The sequence below is a fragment of the Furipterus horrens genome, unplaced genomic scaffold (genome assembly GCF_987537825.1).
Source record: "Furipterus horrens unplaced genomic scaffold, mFurHor1.1.pri manual_scaffold_12, whole genome shotgun sequence".
NCBI classification, from domain to species: Eukaryota; Metazoa; Chordata; class Mammalia; order Chiroptera; family Furipteridae; genus Furipterus; species Furipterus horrens.
Genome location: NW_028327182.1, coordinates 55592035 through 55610067, shown reverse-complemented (window position 1 = coordinate 55610067; position 18033 = coordinate 55592035). Strand labels below are relative to the sequence as shown.

The 18033-nt window shown below is 37.8% G+C and overlaps 1 protein-coding gene across 17 annotated transcripts in view; it reads left to right on the top strand.

Moving 5' to 3' along the window:
• Positions 1-18033, top strand: part of DOCK9 (dedicator of cytokinesis 9) — a 360039-nt gene that overhangs the window by 147495 nt on the left and 194511 nt on the right. For all 17 annotated transcript variants that reach the window (XM_090258025.1, XM_090258022.1, XM_090258018.1 and 14 more), the window contains exon 2: positions 8807-8923. In XM_090258025.1, the coding sequence (XP_090114151.1) occupies positions 8807-8923 (117 nt within the window). The remainder of the gene's footprint in view (positions 1-8806; positions 8924-18033) is intronic.

The window sequence follows — 18033 nt, the reverse complement described above, 5'->3', positions numbered from 1 at the left end:
TCAGATGGAGATAATAGTAGTGTCTGCCCTCTAGACATCTCATCTCCGAAAGTTATCTGGACTGCCCAGGTCAGCTTATGGCATTCAGTCTTTCCTTATTCTGAGCCAGACTTCAGTGTGCTACCTGACTGGTTTTTGTTTGGTTTTGTTTTTTTCAAAACACAGGTAGAGTTATTAACTTCCTGCTTAAATGCTCTCTCTATGCAGAGAAGGCAAAGCATGGCCTACATGACTCTTAGAGGCTGGCCCTGAACTTATTTGCTGGCCTCATATCCTACAGATTCCCAAATTCATCCTGTCCTGGGCCCTATATATTTTCCACTGGGGATGCTTCCACACCTGGGCACTGCTCTTCCTTGGCCATTTCCTTTTATCCTTCGAGCCCCAGCTCACATGCCAGCACTTCCAAGAAGCCTTTTCAGACCCTGTCCTTGTATTTTCCCATAGACTGTGTGTTCCTGTGGCATCACTGTTCTAGTGTGTTAAGTAATTATTCATCTCTGCCATATTGTAGCTAAGGTTTACACTCTGTGCCCTTCACTAATTGGGGCGGGGGGTGCATATGCCCAGTAGAAACCATGGTTTAGTGTTTTTTGCATAGCAGGAATCATACTTTTTTGGTTTTATTTTTTAATTACAGTTGCCACTAAATATTTTATATTAGTTTCAGGTGTACAGCATGGTGGTTAGACATTTATATAACTTATAAGGTGATCCCCCTGTTAAGTCCAGTATCTACCTGGCACCATATGTAATTATTATAATATTATTGACTATATTCCCTGTGCTGTACTTTATGTTCTTTTTGTTGTATTCCATCTCTGACATAATGCTAAAGCTACCCGCACTTACCACCACCATGGTCCTGGCCACCCTTTGCAGAATATAGTGACCCAGAAATAGGTTGCAGAAAGGGCTTTCAGAAAAGTCTGGACCTGAGGATAATTCTCTTTTAGTCTTCCTTCTTTCACCTTCAAAGGTTTAATCTCCAATATCCAAATGTGTTGAATTGCCAAAAAAGTAAAAAGTAATGCACCTAATTGAACCTACTTGACTAAATATCATGTGGGCATTGTGCCGCCAAACTGTGTTTCTATTTTTTTTCATCTAAATTTAAATATTAGCTGACATTTTATGTGAGTACTTGCATACAGAAGTGCAAACTTAGGCGACCAAAGTCAAAAGCCTTCTTTCTTGTCCTCTTAGCCAGTACCCCTTCTGTTATCAGAACCACTTCTTCCTTGTCAGCCACAATATCACCTTTGATGGTTGTAGTACACTTGGAAAAAAAACACTGTGCAACTTTATTGTGTAAGGTTGGGTTTTTCTTGCAAAGATCATCATATCCTTAAACTATTTATTGGTAAAGTAAATTAAGTACTACATAATGACATTCATATGAATTCCAGCATTCAAACCTGGTTCTTTGGGAACATTTAATATTTTGCAATATGATTTTTAATATTCTTGAGACAGAAAATAAGTCTCCTTCAGGAAAGGATTCTGCTTTTTCTCTTCCTTGGTGAGATCATGGAGCCTGGGCACTTCAATGTGGCTTACATTTCCAGATATCAGACCTGGGCAGAGAGCAGAGTCTCAGACTTCTGTTTTCCTTGAGGTGTGCTGGCTGAAGCATCACAGTATGGAGTGGTGTTTAGTTCTTATATGAAGGGAGCTGGAGGGATTGGGGAAGGATTTCCTGTCCTAGGACTCTGAAATTCCATTGTGCTTATTGCCAGTGGGTTACAGGAATGGCCCTGAGCTTGGAACCAGGCGAGCCAAGCCCAGGACCCTTCGTTAATTCATATAACCCCTTAATTAATTAATTAATTAATATAATTCATATAACCCCTCTGAATTTCAGTTTCCTCATCTATGAAATGGTGATGATACAACTATAGAGTTTGGAGGTTTGGAGGTTATAGAGTTTGGAAGTTTAAGGAGCTAGTGTGTGTGTGATCCAGCAAAGCCATGTATATGTTATAGGGGCTAAAATTCTCTTATGTCTGAATGACACAACTATGTGTGATCCCCATGACTACCATTTGTTGAGTTTCTGTCCTTTAAAGACACTATGTAGTGAAACCCTTAAATAACCCTGTGCTAAGAGAAATTTACTTTTCCCACTTTTAGATGCAGATATGGAGATTTAGTAACTTGCCCAAGATCACATGGCCAATAATCAGTGGAGTCAGAATTTTTTAAAAATATTTTTAATATGAAATTCTCAGACATACACAAAAATAGATTAATAGAATGGTTCTTAGCTTGAGTGAATATCAGAATTAACTGGAGGCTTTGTTAAAACCCAGACTGCTTGGCTCCATCCCTAGAATTTCAGATTCAGTAGGTCTTGGGTGAATTTATATTTCTAACAAGTTCCAGGTGATGCTGATGCTGCTGGTCTGGGGTCACACTTTAAGAAACACAGGACTGGTATTATGAACCCCCATCTACCTGTCACCACTCCAACAATAGTAAACATTTTTGGCACCAGGATTAAATCATCACGCCCTACATCTGCCCTTAACTGGTCTCTGAAATAGCTTGCTGGCCATGAGATATGTAGAAACTCTTTTGTGAACCAGATATTATGTTATGAATATTCCATCCCCCACCACCAGTCTCTTCAAATAAGTAGCTTAAGAAAGTTGTACTGAAATCTGACTAAATCTGGCTTTTAGAGCCTTTCAACTTAATTACTTGACCTCCTCATTTCAGAGTTCCAAAAATAGTTTTTATGGACATAGGAAGAATTAAGAATTTCAGGTCATAATGCTACAAAGTGGTGGCAGGGGCTGAGGGATGTGGGGGATGACTGTTAACTGCAAAAGAATCTGTAGTATAGATTTAAGAGAATTATTTATACAACTACTATAGTGAATCTTTTTCCTTTTTGTTTTCACTTGTAAAAAAAATGGCAGGCAGAATTAGAAGCTGAGATGGTTGTGTGTGTGAGAGACACACACCGAGCCCACCCTTCACGCTCTCCATCTGTTACCTCTCTCTTCTCCTTCTTTGCCTCTCTCAGCCATGCTTGTGCCAGGATAGATGACACCTCAGATACTGTCTTTGCAAAGGCAGTTGCACTATTCCATGAAGCTTTCTGCTTGTGTGCTCCATGGGCAATGACACAGAGTCCCCTAAATCTCTGTCATGCCTTTCTTTCTTCATTGGCATTCTCTGCAGCATCCCCAATAAGCACAGCTGACTAAATGCAAGCCTTTATGTCGGTTTTTGGTAATTGGTGTTATCTTTATTATTACCTTAAATTCCATTATTATGTTTGTCTTACATCATTTTCTAGATCCTATTGATTTCACAGTTTTTCATATAGTCTTTAATTCTGTTCATTTTAGTAATAGGATAATAACTTTGGAAAACCACAGTTATTTATGAAACTGACAAATACAAAACTGCAGACTCTTTTTCTTCTATCAAATTGATTGGTTCTGAGTATTCAAGTTTTGGTAATGCCGCCAAGCCTAATTAAACAAAATCTTCATTCAGTGACAAGTTCTCAAACTTGATTGTATAAGTGCTGTATAAAAACATCTTATCTGTGTTTACAAGATAAAAAAACTAGATTATCAAGTATGTCATTCTTGATGTTAGTCTGTTCTGAGGATAAGCCCCCATTTCAGTTTAAGAAATATATTTAGATATTTGAGAATTTAGTAGTTGTTAGTCATTCTTCTAAACATTGTCCAGTTCATTCACTGTTATGGTTTAATGCTTAGGTTTGAGCCTGCTTCTCAGTTGCAAGCTTAGATAAGTTTCTCTCTAGCTTTTTTATATCAGGTGCTTGTGCACATTGCCAATGAAAGTGCAAAAATTAAAATGTAAAGGCCAAGAGGAAGAGCATCGACCTGGATCCTCACTTGGGATCCAGGCCCAGACTTGTAGTAACTCCTCCTGGGATCCGAGACAGTTACTTAACTCCCATGCTCCCTTGTTTCTCTATCTGTGAAACAAGAGGGCTAGACCAGATACTCTTAGGTTCTAATATTTGCAGATCTGTAGTTCTAATGGTACCAAACCTCCAGCTCCTTTTAAATAAGCATGATCCTAAAGAGCTGCCAAGACCATTGTTCCTACACACACTGATGAACAATCTGGAGAAGGAATGTGATAATATTTTATTAGGGTTTACTAATTTTTTAAATTTATTTTTATTTTTTTATAGTTTTACTTAGGAATAAATAAAAAATATGAGAGTTTATAGAAATGAGTTCATAACTATAATCAAAAAGTTTAACATACCTAGTTAAATTTACATATAAAGTAGACCCAATTAAGGATATGGAGGATTTGAATAGTAACTAATATAGCTTAATGTAATGGATAGATAAACTATTTAGTCAATCAACAACAACAAAAAGAATAATTTCAAACATCCAGAGAACCTCAGACATCATAATACTATAATTTGGTATTAGACTCCAAAGAAAACAACTAAATTTTATTGAAGGTAAGTTTGAAAAAAACTTACACAATGTATGATTTATATACTTGTTGACTTCATTATTCTGCATCCCCAATTCTATACTACAGAAACACTGGTGATAAGAAAAAATATGTATGGGCATGTTAATTATGGCATCATTTTTAATAGTGAAAAATTAAAAGTAGCCTTTAATTTTTCAGTGAGAGAAATAGTAAATAAAAGTTAATCCATATTATGATACATTATATAGCAATCAAAAGTATCCTCAAGGTTTCTAAAATATATTGCTTAGCAATATCTCACAGAATAGGCATGTAGATTCATCTCATTTATTTACCAATACATAAAAATATGGAAGAGAATAGTTTTAGGATTAACAAAATTTTTTAAAGTATACTTTATTGATTATGTTGTTACATTAGTCCCAATTATTTTTCCCCTTTGCTCCCCTCTGCCTAGTACCCACCTTGCCTCCAGTAACGCCTACCCCGTTAGTTCATGTCCATGGGTCATGCATATGAGTTCTTTGGCTTCACCCTTTGCTATATTATTCTTAACTCCTCCCTGTATATTTTGTACCAACCAATAATGCTTCTTAATCCCTGGACCATTTCCCCATTTCTCCCTCTTCCCCCTCCAGCTGATAACCCTCCACATGATCCCCATACCTATGATTCTGTTCCTATTCTGGTTTGCTTAGTTGGATTTTGTTTTTATTTTTTAGATTCAGTTTTTGATAGTTGTGAGTTTGTTGTCATTTTAGTGTTCATAGTTTTGATCTTCTTTTTCTTAAGTAAGTCCTTTTGACATTTCATATAATAATGGCTTGGTGATGATAAACTCATTTAGCTTTACCTTGTCTGGGAAGCACTTCATCTGCCCTTCCATGCTAAATGATAGCTTTTCTGGATAGAGTAATCTTGGTTGTAGGTCCTTGCTTTTCATCACATTGAGTACTTCTTGCCAGTCTCTTCACACTCCAGCGTCATCACAAGATGTCGATTTAACACGGGAGGAGACAGATACCATGTCACTCCCGAGTTGGACTGCACAGCCATTCTCGGCGGTGCAGATAGACTCTTAAGAAGCTACACCATCGTCTCTCGAGACGGACGGCTGCCGAAGACGACGACGACGACGACGACGACATGTGTTTGGCAAAAATTGAACTCATTTGTGGTCCAATGCTTTCCAGTTCTGCTGCATTTCTGAGGAATCTCATTTTCCTGACACAGAAAAGATTCCCTGGTTTCTGATTGCCTGTGCATCTGGAGTTTCAATTTGCATGGATGTTGAGCAGCCAGACCCACAGCAGTAAATGCTATAGGAGTGAGTTCAGAGAGCCTCAAAGGGAGGCTAATGGGAAGGCATGTGGATCGTGCTCTTTGGTACCTGTGAGACCCTCATGCACTGGAAATTTGCTGTGCTGCCTGCTGCTTTTACCAGTAGATGGGGGCTAGTGTGGCCTCAGTATCAGGGGATAACCTATGCATATGTTGTCCATTGAGGTGAGCTCCTTCTCCCCAGCATTCTGATCATATGGCCAGGCCTCAGGCATGGCCTGTGGGTCTCCTCCATGGAAGCCAAGGTTTTGATTCTCTGTTAGAAAACCTTCTGTGAGACCTGGGCCTCCTGGACTCACTGGCTGAGTCTTTCTCCATCTGTCACATAACACTCTCAGAGCAGCATCCATTGAGATTTACTGCTTGCTCCTGTCTCCTCCTCCAGAATCTTAGATCCTGCTGCTCTTGTAGAACTTGCCTAATGGGAGTGGGTCTGAAGTGCTTCTCTGTATGCCCTAAGTCCCCCTATTGTTCTTCTCAGTCCTTCCTGACACAAACTATCAATACTCAATTCAGTTTATAATGTATGCATCTATTTATGTTTATTTTGGGCACAGTCCCTGAATTCCAGTGTCATCTCTGTTCTCGTACAGTTTCCTCTGTCTTTGGCTCTTTGTTTTTTCTTCTTTGTATATGCTCCTACCATTGTTGCCTGCTTTATTTCATATGTTCCCGGAGGATGCAGGAAACTTTTTGTAAACAGGTTGGTAAAATTTAATGTATGTGGGCACTAAAAAAAATAAAATCTAAGATCACTGTCATGCAAGCAATGCATTTAATAATAATAGCAATATTTATTATGTGCCTACAGTTTGCCAAGCTCTGCCAAGCATTTTACTGGCAGTTACTTAATGGAGCCCAGTAACAACTGTGCAGCTCAGTTTTCATAATCGCTTTACTCTACTACCTTTAATTTCATCAATATGTGTGCTATTTATGGCCTTATCAGGGCAGATTCATGTTTTGTGAGCAATGAAGCTTAGAATTTTGGGTGCTTTGTTTAAGAACAATGATTCAAAGTTATCAATACAAAATAAGGCACAGAAATAAATATTCGGAATTTGAGAAGAAATCACAACAAATTACAAATTTTAAAAAGTTAACTCAAACCATAAATGTCATTATACAGGAAAACAATATATTTTAATCAATAACTTCTTGACAGAACTCAGTAATGCTTTCTTCTCCACGTTTTTTGGCTTCATACTATGATCACCTCTTCATATAATCATAATTCTGTATTATCATTTTGTAGCACAAGGATAGATCATTTAATCTTTCCTCTAGCATGATTAGTTGAAATTTGTATTTTATTAATCATAGTTTGGAAACCTTTTCTCTAGCTTCATAACATCAGGTAACATCAATAAATTTTTAGGATTGGAAAAACCTCTATCAGATTTCTTTCGCATATGAACTGTATGATTTGGGGGCATTCTCAGTTTGTGCAATAACTTATCTCTCAAATACCCCCAAGCAGTTCTAGGGTTACACACTTTGGGATCTCTCTGTATTGAAATATAGCCAGCCCCTTATGCTGCACTTCCGTGTCATGAGTCATTATATTGGGTGGACTGACACAATGGGTGTGCTCCTACAAATCTTCCGCTTACATGCCAGTAGCCAGAAGACAGTCAGTCATATGGCTACACTTAACCATGGGGAGGCTGGGAAATGCGGTACAGCTGTATTTGGAAGGAAAAGAGACAGATTTGGGGAACATGTAATAGCTCAGTCACAATATCCAGTTTAGGTGCTCCATATCAGACATCTCTATATTATATATATATATACATACATATATTTATCTTAATTGTCATTTTAATACACATAGCATTGGTTCAGATTATATCAGGTGCTTTTTAATTAATATTTTCAAAAAATAGTCTTGCTCTGTGTATGTGTACAGTATTCCCTCACTTATCACGAGTATTACGTTCTAGAACCCCCTTGCGAAGTAGGAACCTTACATTTATTCTACACTCTTAAACCTACGTAACTTTAACAACATACGTATACAGTACCGCAAAATCCTGCAATATTGCAAAAAATCTGAGATAAATAATTAAATACAATATTTTTTAAAATCCTGCGATACAGTGAGGCCACTATAAGTGAACCGCGATATAGAGAGGGACTACTGTATACCTATTTTAACATTTGACATACTGTGCTATAGTTAGTTGAATGTGTATCTATATTCCTGACCTAGCCCAGTTAGCGCCTTGCAGGTGGGAAGTGATCAGTAAACACTGTGGCAATGACTAGCAAAGAGGTTTTTACTGGGAAGAGTAACTTAGAATAGTTAGAAAAGGCATATTATCTCTTTTCTCTCCCCACTTGCTTGTTGCCTCTTTCTTCTTCTCAGTGCATGGTAGGAATGGCCATCACTAACCCCTGAGGTTCACCCAAAGGCTCTGGTTTAAGCAGTACATTTTTCTCCCACTGCTTGCCTGGTTTTTCTGTGTTTAGGTCTTACATATTTAAATTATAACTATTTCAGGATAGACAGGGATATTTTAAGACTCAGAGATGTGTTCCTTAGAGCCTTATATGAAATAGTGAGCCCTGTGGATGCTTTAGGCCCTGAGCCAAGAAAGGGTGGTCATGGCTGCAGCCAGTGTGGGCATCTAGCCTTCGCTGCCAGACCATAGCTGGAGCCCTAAGTGGACAGCTCTGGCAGAGCCTAATGCTTGGAGGTGTACTGACCTAGCAAGGGGTGACCCAAGTTGCAACTGGAAGTTCCACCGGAATCCATAGCCTTCTTTGTGCTTAAATAACTAAGCAAGCATGACTATATATAGACAGTGTCATGAAGTATCTTCTTTTCCTTTGAAAACAGCTTTTTTCTATTGTTTCTGATTCTTCCTGGTAACAAAACCAACACACTCTAATTATATTGTAGAAAAGTTGGATAATACAAACACATATAGAGGAGAATTTATAGAGTTCTTTAATCTTAAGAAATTACATGTCTCTATAGGAATGTTTCAAGTGCTTCTCTTTCACCTTCCAGGCAAAGCCAAAGCTGATTGAGCCACTTGACTATGAAAATGTCATTGTCCAGAAGAAGACACAGATCCTGAACGATTGTTTAAGGGAGATGCTGCTATTCCCTTATGATGACTTTCAGGTAGATAACTTATAAATTTCTGTAAATAGAACCATGTGGTTGAACTTTACAATTATTATCTGTCTATTGATTTATTGTTTGTTTAGTTTAGGATTTTTAAAAGGTGATGTTATATGATGGAAAAGTTATATCATTATACTCTTCAAGCATTCTTTCATGAATTTATTTTTTAATGATATTTTGCAGGTATATGCAAATATGAATATGAATATAGGTTATATATGTATGTGTGCAAACATGGGCATATAACACATGCATATATAAAACATATATAAAGTATATATAACATATAACTTTTTTTCCAAGTGTGTGTGTTTTATCTTGAATAAAAGTGCTGTTCTCTGGTCTGATTTAATGGACACAAGTGCCTTCTATGTCTTGTGAGATTTGTTTGAAGAGGAATTTAGGGTTTTTGCCCAAGTGCCTTAGAGCCTTAAGGTTGAGATTTGCTGGGAAGCAGTGGAGGATTTTGTCGTGCATCTTTTTAGGGGCTTTGAACTGTGTGTGAGCTCACAAAGAAGGGTTTGGAGGTAACTAGGTATGTTCTGACACCTACCTTTCTGGTGCAGTGGCAGGTACTGTTTTTCGGAGCTCACAGCAGAGGATTCAGTAAATTGTGGCTCGAAACTTTTCAGATTATGGCCTGTGGCTGAGGGACTCACAGGAACTTTGAGGCTAGTGGGGGATGAGAAGAACATTCTTCCTCCTGGAATTCCGTACAGTAGTGTTGGATACCTCGTAACCTGGAGTTACCTCTGTTTACTTGTAGGTTCTGGTTACTTCCCTTGCTCTCCTGGAACCTAATCTTGGCGCTTCTTCCTTCTTTACCTCGATGCTTCTCTACCTGATGCTGTTACTGTCCAAGCCCTGTCTTCTGTGAATTAAGCTGCCTTCGGTTTTTAAAAAAACTTCATTGATTCTTTGTTTTTTAACTTAAAAAGTACTATGTAATTGAAAACAAACCAACAGGCACTTTTGAAATATTGGGTTGGCCAAGAAGTTTCTTTAGTTTTTTCTGTAAAAGAAAGACACATTTTTTCATTTTCTCCCATAACTTTATTGATTTGAGCATTTTGAGTGTGTCGGCTCTCTCCGCTATTGGCTTCTAATGGGTAGAGGCCAGGGATGCTGCTAAACATCTTCCAGTGCATAGGACAGTCCCACAGCAAAGAATTATTTGGCCAAAATGTTAATAGTAACAAGAAATTTTGCAAACCACTTCTGACATGTTTGATCAGTCACAGCACCTTCTCCATATACACCACAAATCTTTTTTTTTTTTTTTGCATTTCAGTTGCATTTTTACCTTTCTTGAAATAATAAAGCATAATAAGCCAAAAATGTTGCATATCTTCTCCCATCTTCAGTTTTAAATGGCTGCACAAAAATTCACGAATTTAGATTTATTTTTTTAATGCATGCTGATATGACAGCTGTCACAATACAATCTAATAGAATTGTTTTGAATGAAAATAAAGATAGCTAAGCACTAGTAAAGCCATTGTATGGAAAAAAGTAAATGAACTTTTTGGCTAATTCAATACTTGACATTAAAAGCCTCTGCCACCACCTTCTTTCTAATTCCACTCCAAGAACATAATCTAATATATACAGTTTGTGCATATTGAATTGTCTTCAGAAACTTCCATTTAATTACAATTGTTAAATTATATTCCTTAACATTTTCTTTTCCTGCCAAATTTAAGATACTTCATTTTATGACAAGGCTGAGAATTGTCACAAATGTTCACTTTCTAACTTGTTAGAGTACATATGGAGAAAATTATTGTTCCTTTTTCTTTCCTAAAACATAAGGATTGGCATGGAAATAAATTGACCATTAATGTGCTACTGCCGCCAAATTGTGTTCCACTGAGTGGTTTCAAATTGTGCCTGAAAATATGACGCTTTGATTGCATGAATAGACTACCCAGCTAAAGGACAAGTAAATGGAAACCTTAGAATAATGCTTCTTGCCTGTGATTTTGGCAGCTAATTAACATGAGAAGTTAATCATATGACTACAAATTGAAATTCATGTTGACATATTTTTCCTGTAGTGTGCTTGGAGGAAGGTTAGCTCAAGTTTCTCTGAGCATGAAGTATGTATTCTTCTTGAGATTAATTAGAGTAATAGTTACTTCAAGTTTTGCAACCTAAAATGCAAAGTCGTATTTCTAGCCTTGACATAGTTGGAAGAAGCAAACAAACCAAAGAAACAAGATATAGTTAATTTAGTTTCTTTTTTCCTTTTTTATCCCAGAGACAAGGAATGAAGATGTTTAAGCAGCTGTAAAATCAAATGATTGAAACTTAGAGAAAAACTCCTTTATCTTTTTTACCTGTAACTACTTCTCAGCGGATACCAGTCACAAATACTCTCGGAAAGGCAAAGAACTCACTGACATTTTGCTGGCCAACATTGAACCAGCGAGTGTTATTTTCTGTATTGGGGACATTTTCCCAAAGACTAAGGAGCTTGAAATTCAGCTTTGATCCCCATCTCAGAAATTGTGATTGTCCCCATTTACATTTGGATGTTAATTGTTTTATTGGAGACTCCCATTTTCTACTTGAGTAAGGCCATTTACACTGTACTTTCTTGCCCGTTTGGCTTGGTGGTTTGTCTAGTTAGCTGAATAAGCAAACTGTCTTAGCAAAGTCACAGATTCATTCTGTCTGTTCCTGTTTTTTTAGGCAGTATAGGAGCAGAATTACTGTTGTATTATTAGATGCAGAGTGAACAAATTAGATCAAGGAACATACTTTATTTAATATGGAAAAAAGATAGCAAGCTGGCTAACAAATGGGTCATATAGTGAGCAAAATGCATGCTGAGGGTTGATTTGCGATATCACAGTTATTACTAAACAATATTAGTTAACTATTAAAATAATAGAACTTTATGTGAAGTTCTGTCAAACATATCCAGAATGATAGTTTACTAAAATACAAGTGTGGATAGTGATGATACATTAGTACAGTTCTTGAGTATGACACACGTTGATATTGGTCAGCTCCTAAGGATGTCTAAGTGTTATCTGAAAATGAATCTTATGGAGATATTTGTTTGTGGGATATAATTGCCTAAGGATGGGGGAAAAAGTAAAGCCTGAGAGACATAAAGTAAATGTAGATTTTAAAAAACAAAAGGACAATTCTCAGCCCTCGGAATATTTATGAAGTACACGTTTTATCTGCCAAGGCCAGAGACAGGAATGCCATGGCTAACATAGCCGTTACTAGCCTGCTATATTTCTCTTTTCAGAATTAGATCCTGGTACTTTGGGGTCTTTTCTGTTCTTTCTCTGTCTTGGCTTCTTGATTCTCCTTATCAACAAAATTTTCTCTTTTTTTCCGTCCTTCTAGAACAATCTTATCCTCTGAGGCCACTTCAAATCCCACCATTATTTTTCCCCCATTCCCTTATTTCCTCTAATGCTTACTGTCTTACACCTAAGTACATTGGGCTTTTCACTAATGACTTCTTATGCTTTTTGTGTCCAAATGGCCCTACTGTGCTGTGGCACCGACGAAGGCTCAGGCACAGTGTTTGTGCCTCTGTAGCCTCCCACCTGCCCCTCCACCTCCACATTAACATCATCTCTGCTCATTGGGTACTGGAGTGGGGTAGTTTTAGCTTCATTTAAAATTAGTAAAATTATTGTGACTATTAGGTAGTTTTCTTTGATTCAGGAAGTAAATATGAGTACCATTGAGCACATGTGGAAATGCCATTGACTAGATTCATAAAACATTTTGCCTGATCAATGATTTGGTTTAGTGGAAGTTAGATAATTTCTGAAATAAAAGAATGGAGGTGAAACAGAGTCATAAAAGGAATACGCTTTTTGGTGGCTAACAAACATTTATTCTGAGAACAAACTTTTTCATGGGTATATTGTAGGCAAACCTTACTGGGCAGTTGGACAGAACTAGTAACCTTTATGATTAAAATGTTTTAGATCAAGAACTATAAATTGATTTGTTGCTTAAGAAATAACAAATTTATATATAACTGAAAGTAATGCCCAGGAATGCCCCCTTTTTGTCAGAGACATAGAATTCAGTATGGGTCTGGACATTGATTTCCAGTCATCCTCCTCCTTCAGATGAAGTCCTTTACCTTTACCAGATGCTGCACTGGTGACATTCTTAACTGCTGCCATAAATTCACTGAATCTACCGCTGGCTTTTTGAACTCTTTATATCTTGGCTTGTTGCATAGTTTACTGGTGCTTGTGTAGTTATGTAAAGTAATGGAATATGGAGAAGGTAGCAAATATTTTTAAAAGGATGTTGGGAAGTAAGTTATCAATACCATCTATATTTTACACATATTAGACTTTGATGTGTAATTTGAACTTACAAGGAATTGAGTTTGTGTGGAAGGAATAAAAGAACATATTAGCATCATACTTCTGGGGGTATATTCAAAAGAATTAAAAGTAGGGTCACAAAGAGATATTTAAACACCTATTTTCATGGCAGCATTATTCACAATAGCTAAAAGGTGGAAACAACCCAAGTGTTAATTAATGCAAGAATGGATAAACAAATTGGTGTATCACACAGTGGAATACTATACAGCCTTTAAAAGGAAGGAAATTCTGATACATATACAACATGATAAATCTTGAGGACATTACACTAAGTGAAATAAGAAGTCAGAGAAGGAGAAATATTGTATAATTTCACATATATGAGAGACCTAGAGTAGTCAAATTCATAGAGATAAAAAAGTAGAATGGTGATAGCTAGGGGCTGAGGGAGGCAGGGAGTGCGGAGTTATTGTTTAATGGGTACAGAGTTATAGTTTTGCAAGATGACAAGAGTTCTGTGAATGGATGGTAGTGATAGTTAATACACAATGATAATGCTACTGAACTGTACACTTAAAATGATTAAGAAGGTAAATTTTGTTATATGGATATTTTAGCACATTTTTTTAAAAAAGAGGATATTACAAGATATGCGGATGTGACATTGTTATCATCCTTAAAGCTGTTTGTGACATCAAGGTGAGGAGTGATTTCTCAGGTGCTCTTTCTACTGATTTTATATATAGTGTATTTATAAAATAGATACATATGAGGACTTTTTTCATTGCTTTTTAGAGAGAGAGGAGTTGGGTAGGGGGAGAGAGGGAGAGAGAGAGATTGATGTGAGAGAAAAACATTGATCAGTTGCCTCCCATATGTGCCCCAAGCAGGGACCAAACCTGCAACCTACGTATGTACCCTGACCAGGAATCGAGCCTGCAGCCTTTCAGTTTATCGGATGATGCCCAACCAACTGAGGAAAGATGGGAGTATAAAGCAAAGATTATTAATAATTGGCAATTTAAAAATTTTTCACTTTTGAAAATGTTTAGATACAAGGGAATCCTTGTGTTCTCAGCATTGTATAGAAAAATGTGGTTAATCCATTTTCCTTTAAATAACATCCTGATTTTTAATTTTCTTCTGTTTTTTCCTTCTACTTACACATGACTGATAATGATCTACAAACCACTGACCTGAAAAGGAAGCCAGGCCTGGCTATGCTATTTACAAAGGATTTGGAAGTCCCTGATCTCATATCCCAGCTGTTTCTTGAAAAGAATTTTTTTTCTACAGGGTTTTTCCTCACTTTTTATTATATCCTGTTAAAAAATAATCTCAATGCTTTGTTTTGCGCTTTTTATTGAAAAGTGCTCTTTTGATAAATTCCTCAAAATTTTTATCAGTCAGAATTCAGTGGCCAACAATGTAACTTTCTTTGAACATTGTGGTTTCTGGGATATTCGTGTCTAGGATTTTACCTTCCTGAAAAATCTAGATAAATAATATTCCTGAATTGACACTGGCCAGAACTTCAGGAAATGAGTATTTTAATTCTAGTTCAAATATAATGCCTTTTACAGAAAACAGTGACAGATCATTCTTTTATGATTAAATATGCCTTAAAAAGAAAAGCTTATTTTTCAGATAGCACTTGTTGGCTGAGTTGAAGAGTGTATTTATTTAGCTTACAGTTTACAGTTATACTACTTGTGCAAAGGGCTCTGCCTTTTGAGAGGCTTAACAGTATAAATAAATGATAAGGTTTCTGCTTTCAGGTTACTCAGAACTTAGGAGAGGAGATAATATCAGTAATAATAAGAATGTGACCAGCGTCATTGCATAATTGGAGTCCCATGGGAATTTGTTAAGTTCAAGAGAGTGGGACATTCAGTTGCTAAGAGTCCTTTAAGTGTTGGAAATGCAGAAGTCCAGTCTAAGATCAGACAGCGTTCATGTGAGACCGCGGCCAACGAGGTTAAAAGCATGAGAATGCTTCTGGGGACAGGATCTTGGGGACTATTTTCACTTGTGAAGAATGGAATGGGGAAGCAGAGACAGAAAATAAGGAAAGAACCAGGGATCCTGGAAGGCAGCACGAGCACTTTGAGGAAGGCGGTCAGACAGAGCAGATAGTCATGCACTCTTGGCTCATGAGGGTGGGGAGCAAGATTGTTAGAGTTGGTAACTAGGACGCCATTGCCATGGAGATACTTTCTAGCCACGGCTGAAGTGAGTTAGCATTAAATAGGAGAGAGAAGGAATCATTTGGCTCAACAATAACAAGAGGTTTTTATCAAGACGGGGGAATGTGAGAATGGGCTAAGGAGGGAAGTACAGGCATGATGAAGAAATTGAAGATGTAAGATACTATGGGAATGTGTTTTGAAGCGAGACACTTTAGGGCGTCTATGGGGATGGAATTAAAGGTCTTTGGGGGAAGAATTCAGGAAGCAGAGACAGGTCTATCTCTGAATTACAGAGGAGTGGGTATTAAGAAATGTTGAGGTAAATTGGGCTCAGGTGAGGTACAGCTTGGGGGAGACTAATGAAGGTTTGGAAAGCAGGCTATGGGGAATGGGATGGGGAGGGAGTAACAGTAAGAGTCATCAGATAGCATCCCCACTTTACCCTTTCCTGCCTTGGTTAATATAAGAAGAGCCTCCTATAGAGTCTTCTGGATCCTGTTCTTGTTCCCTCCAGACTATCCTAACAGAGTAGCCAGAGCGATTGTTTAAAAAGTAAAAGGTAGGTCAGCTGACATCTCTCCTGTGTTTGGAGCCTCTCAGTGAAGGTTTTACGGGGGCCTGAAGGGCCTTGTGATCCTGTCTACCCACTTCCTCCCTGTCTCCCTACTCTCTCTGCTGCATCCACACTGGGCCCCATGGAGGGGGGCGGGACTCCTCTATCACTCCTGCATTTGGGCCTTGTCTCTTGCTGTTCCCTTTGCCTGGTACATTCTTTACTTAGCTGTCCCTCACCTCCTGCAAACCTTTTCCCAGATCTTACCTTCTCAGTGAGGCCATTGCCACGGCCATACCCTCCAACCCCTTTTGGCATTCCTGACCCTTTTTACCTTGCTCTGTTTTATTTTAATTTTCTCACTTTATTGCCTGTCCACTGCTAATATACTTACTTACATCTTTATTGTTTATTCATGTGAACTCCATACAGCTAGAGGAAGACTTACATCAAGATGATATCTTATGACAGAAATAGCTTAAGCACATGGAGATTTATTTACAAGGGAGAACCATCCCCCCAAAATGGAATTACCTTCTGGAGGGCAGGCCCCTTGTAGTACAGACTTCCCTGCTAGGTGAGTGTTCTAGGAGCCCCTCTGTATCAGTGTACCACCTGGAGTTGTTGTGAAAGGCTCTGTTTGGCTGCAGTGAATTTTTTTGAAGACTCCTTCAATGTGTTTGCCCATTTCATGATGGATGATTTTCGAATTTATGAGTGCACCTTCCCATACCATGCAGTTTTGGACCCAAAACAGTATGGCCCCTGTGCCCCACCCTCCCTATTCATTCGATCTTGTCCCCAGCGACATTTTTTGTTAATTTGTTTCCTGGATGAAAAAAGCCCTTCGTTTTGCTGATATGGAAGAGGTGAAACAAAAAACAGCAGAAGCACCAAAAGGCATTAAAATTGACGAGTTCAAAAACTTGAGCAGTGGAAAAAAGTCTCTAGGTGTATTGTACCAAATGGAAAGTACTTTGAAGGTGACTGAAGTTTAAACATGTAAGAATAAATATACAATTTTTTTATAAATAATTCTATTTTGGGGGGATCCCCCTTGTATACTATATCTGTAGCATTCATTGAATATCATTCTTTATTATAACTTCTGTAACTATGACTGTTTATTTGCTCCCTAAATAGAAAAGAAAATATAAGAGTAGCAAACCATAATTTTTTGAAAATTCATTTGTATTTGCCAGAGTTACTATAACAAGTTTTTATTTGTGGTGGGCATTTAACATGTATTGAAGGAATGGATGGATTTGGGATCTTGGCACCAGCTGCTTTTGAGGTTGTAAGAGCTTATCTCCAGGTGACAGATCAGGGAAGTAGAAGAGAGGGAGAAACAATATGTAGGCATGCAAAGACAAAAATCAGAAGCCCTTAAAGGAAAATGAAATTTAGGTTTTGGCCTCGGAACTATGCGATGCCATTTAAAATATTACCAGGCACAAAATCTTTATGGGTCCCACAATCTGAAAGGGTCCTGCTGTGTCCATACCTCTGTTTTCTTCTACTAGAGTTGCTTGGCAGAGCCTGTGTACTGCCAAGTGTGTCCTGTAGTACACAGCCTTGTGTCAGCAGCATCTTGAGTGTGTACATGAGATTCAGAGGGGACAAATGAAATTCAGCAAAGTCCCTCATGTCAGAAGTCTTTGAATCAGGTCTTCCACATCTTGGTTAGCATTTTACCTGAAAAACATAATCTTTGCTTCACTGTGTTTAAAATTTTAAGTGCACATGGCATTTTAAGAAACAGGACATTACGCAGTCATAGAAACTCCCTGGTGTCTCACCAGTTGCTGAAACACTGTCTCATTTGGAATCTCATATGATCCCACAACTAAATAGAACAATCTCCATTTTAAAATCCAAACTGCTCATTCTCTCATCAAACAGTTATGTTGTGCCAGATGTCATGCTGGGTGTTGGAGAAGCAAAGGTGAATAGTGTAGTTGTAGGTTCTGAAGTCTAATAAGAGATACAGGAAAGTTTTTGAGTAATTTCAGTGGAATGAAACACATGCTAATTGAGGGCAATGTG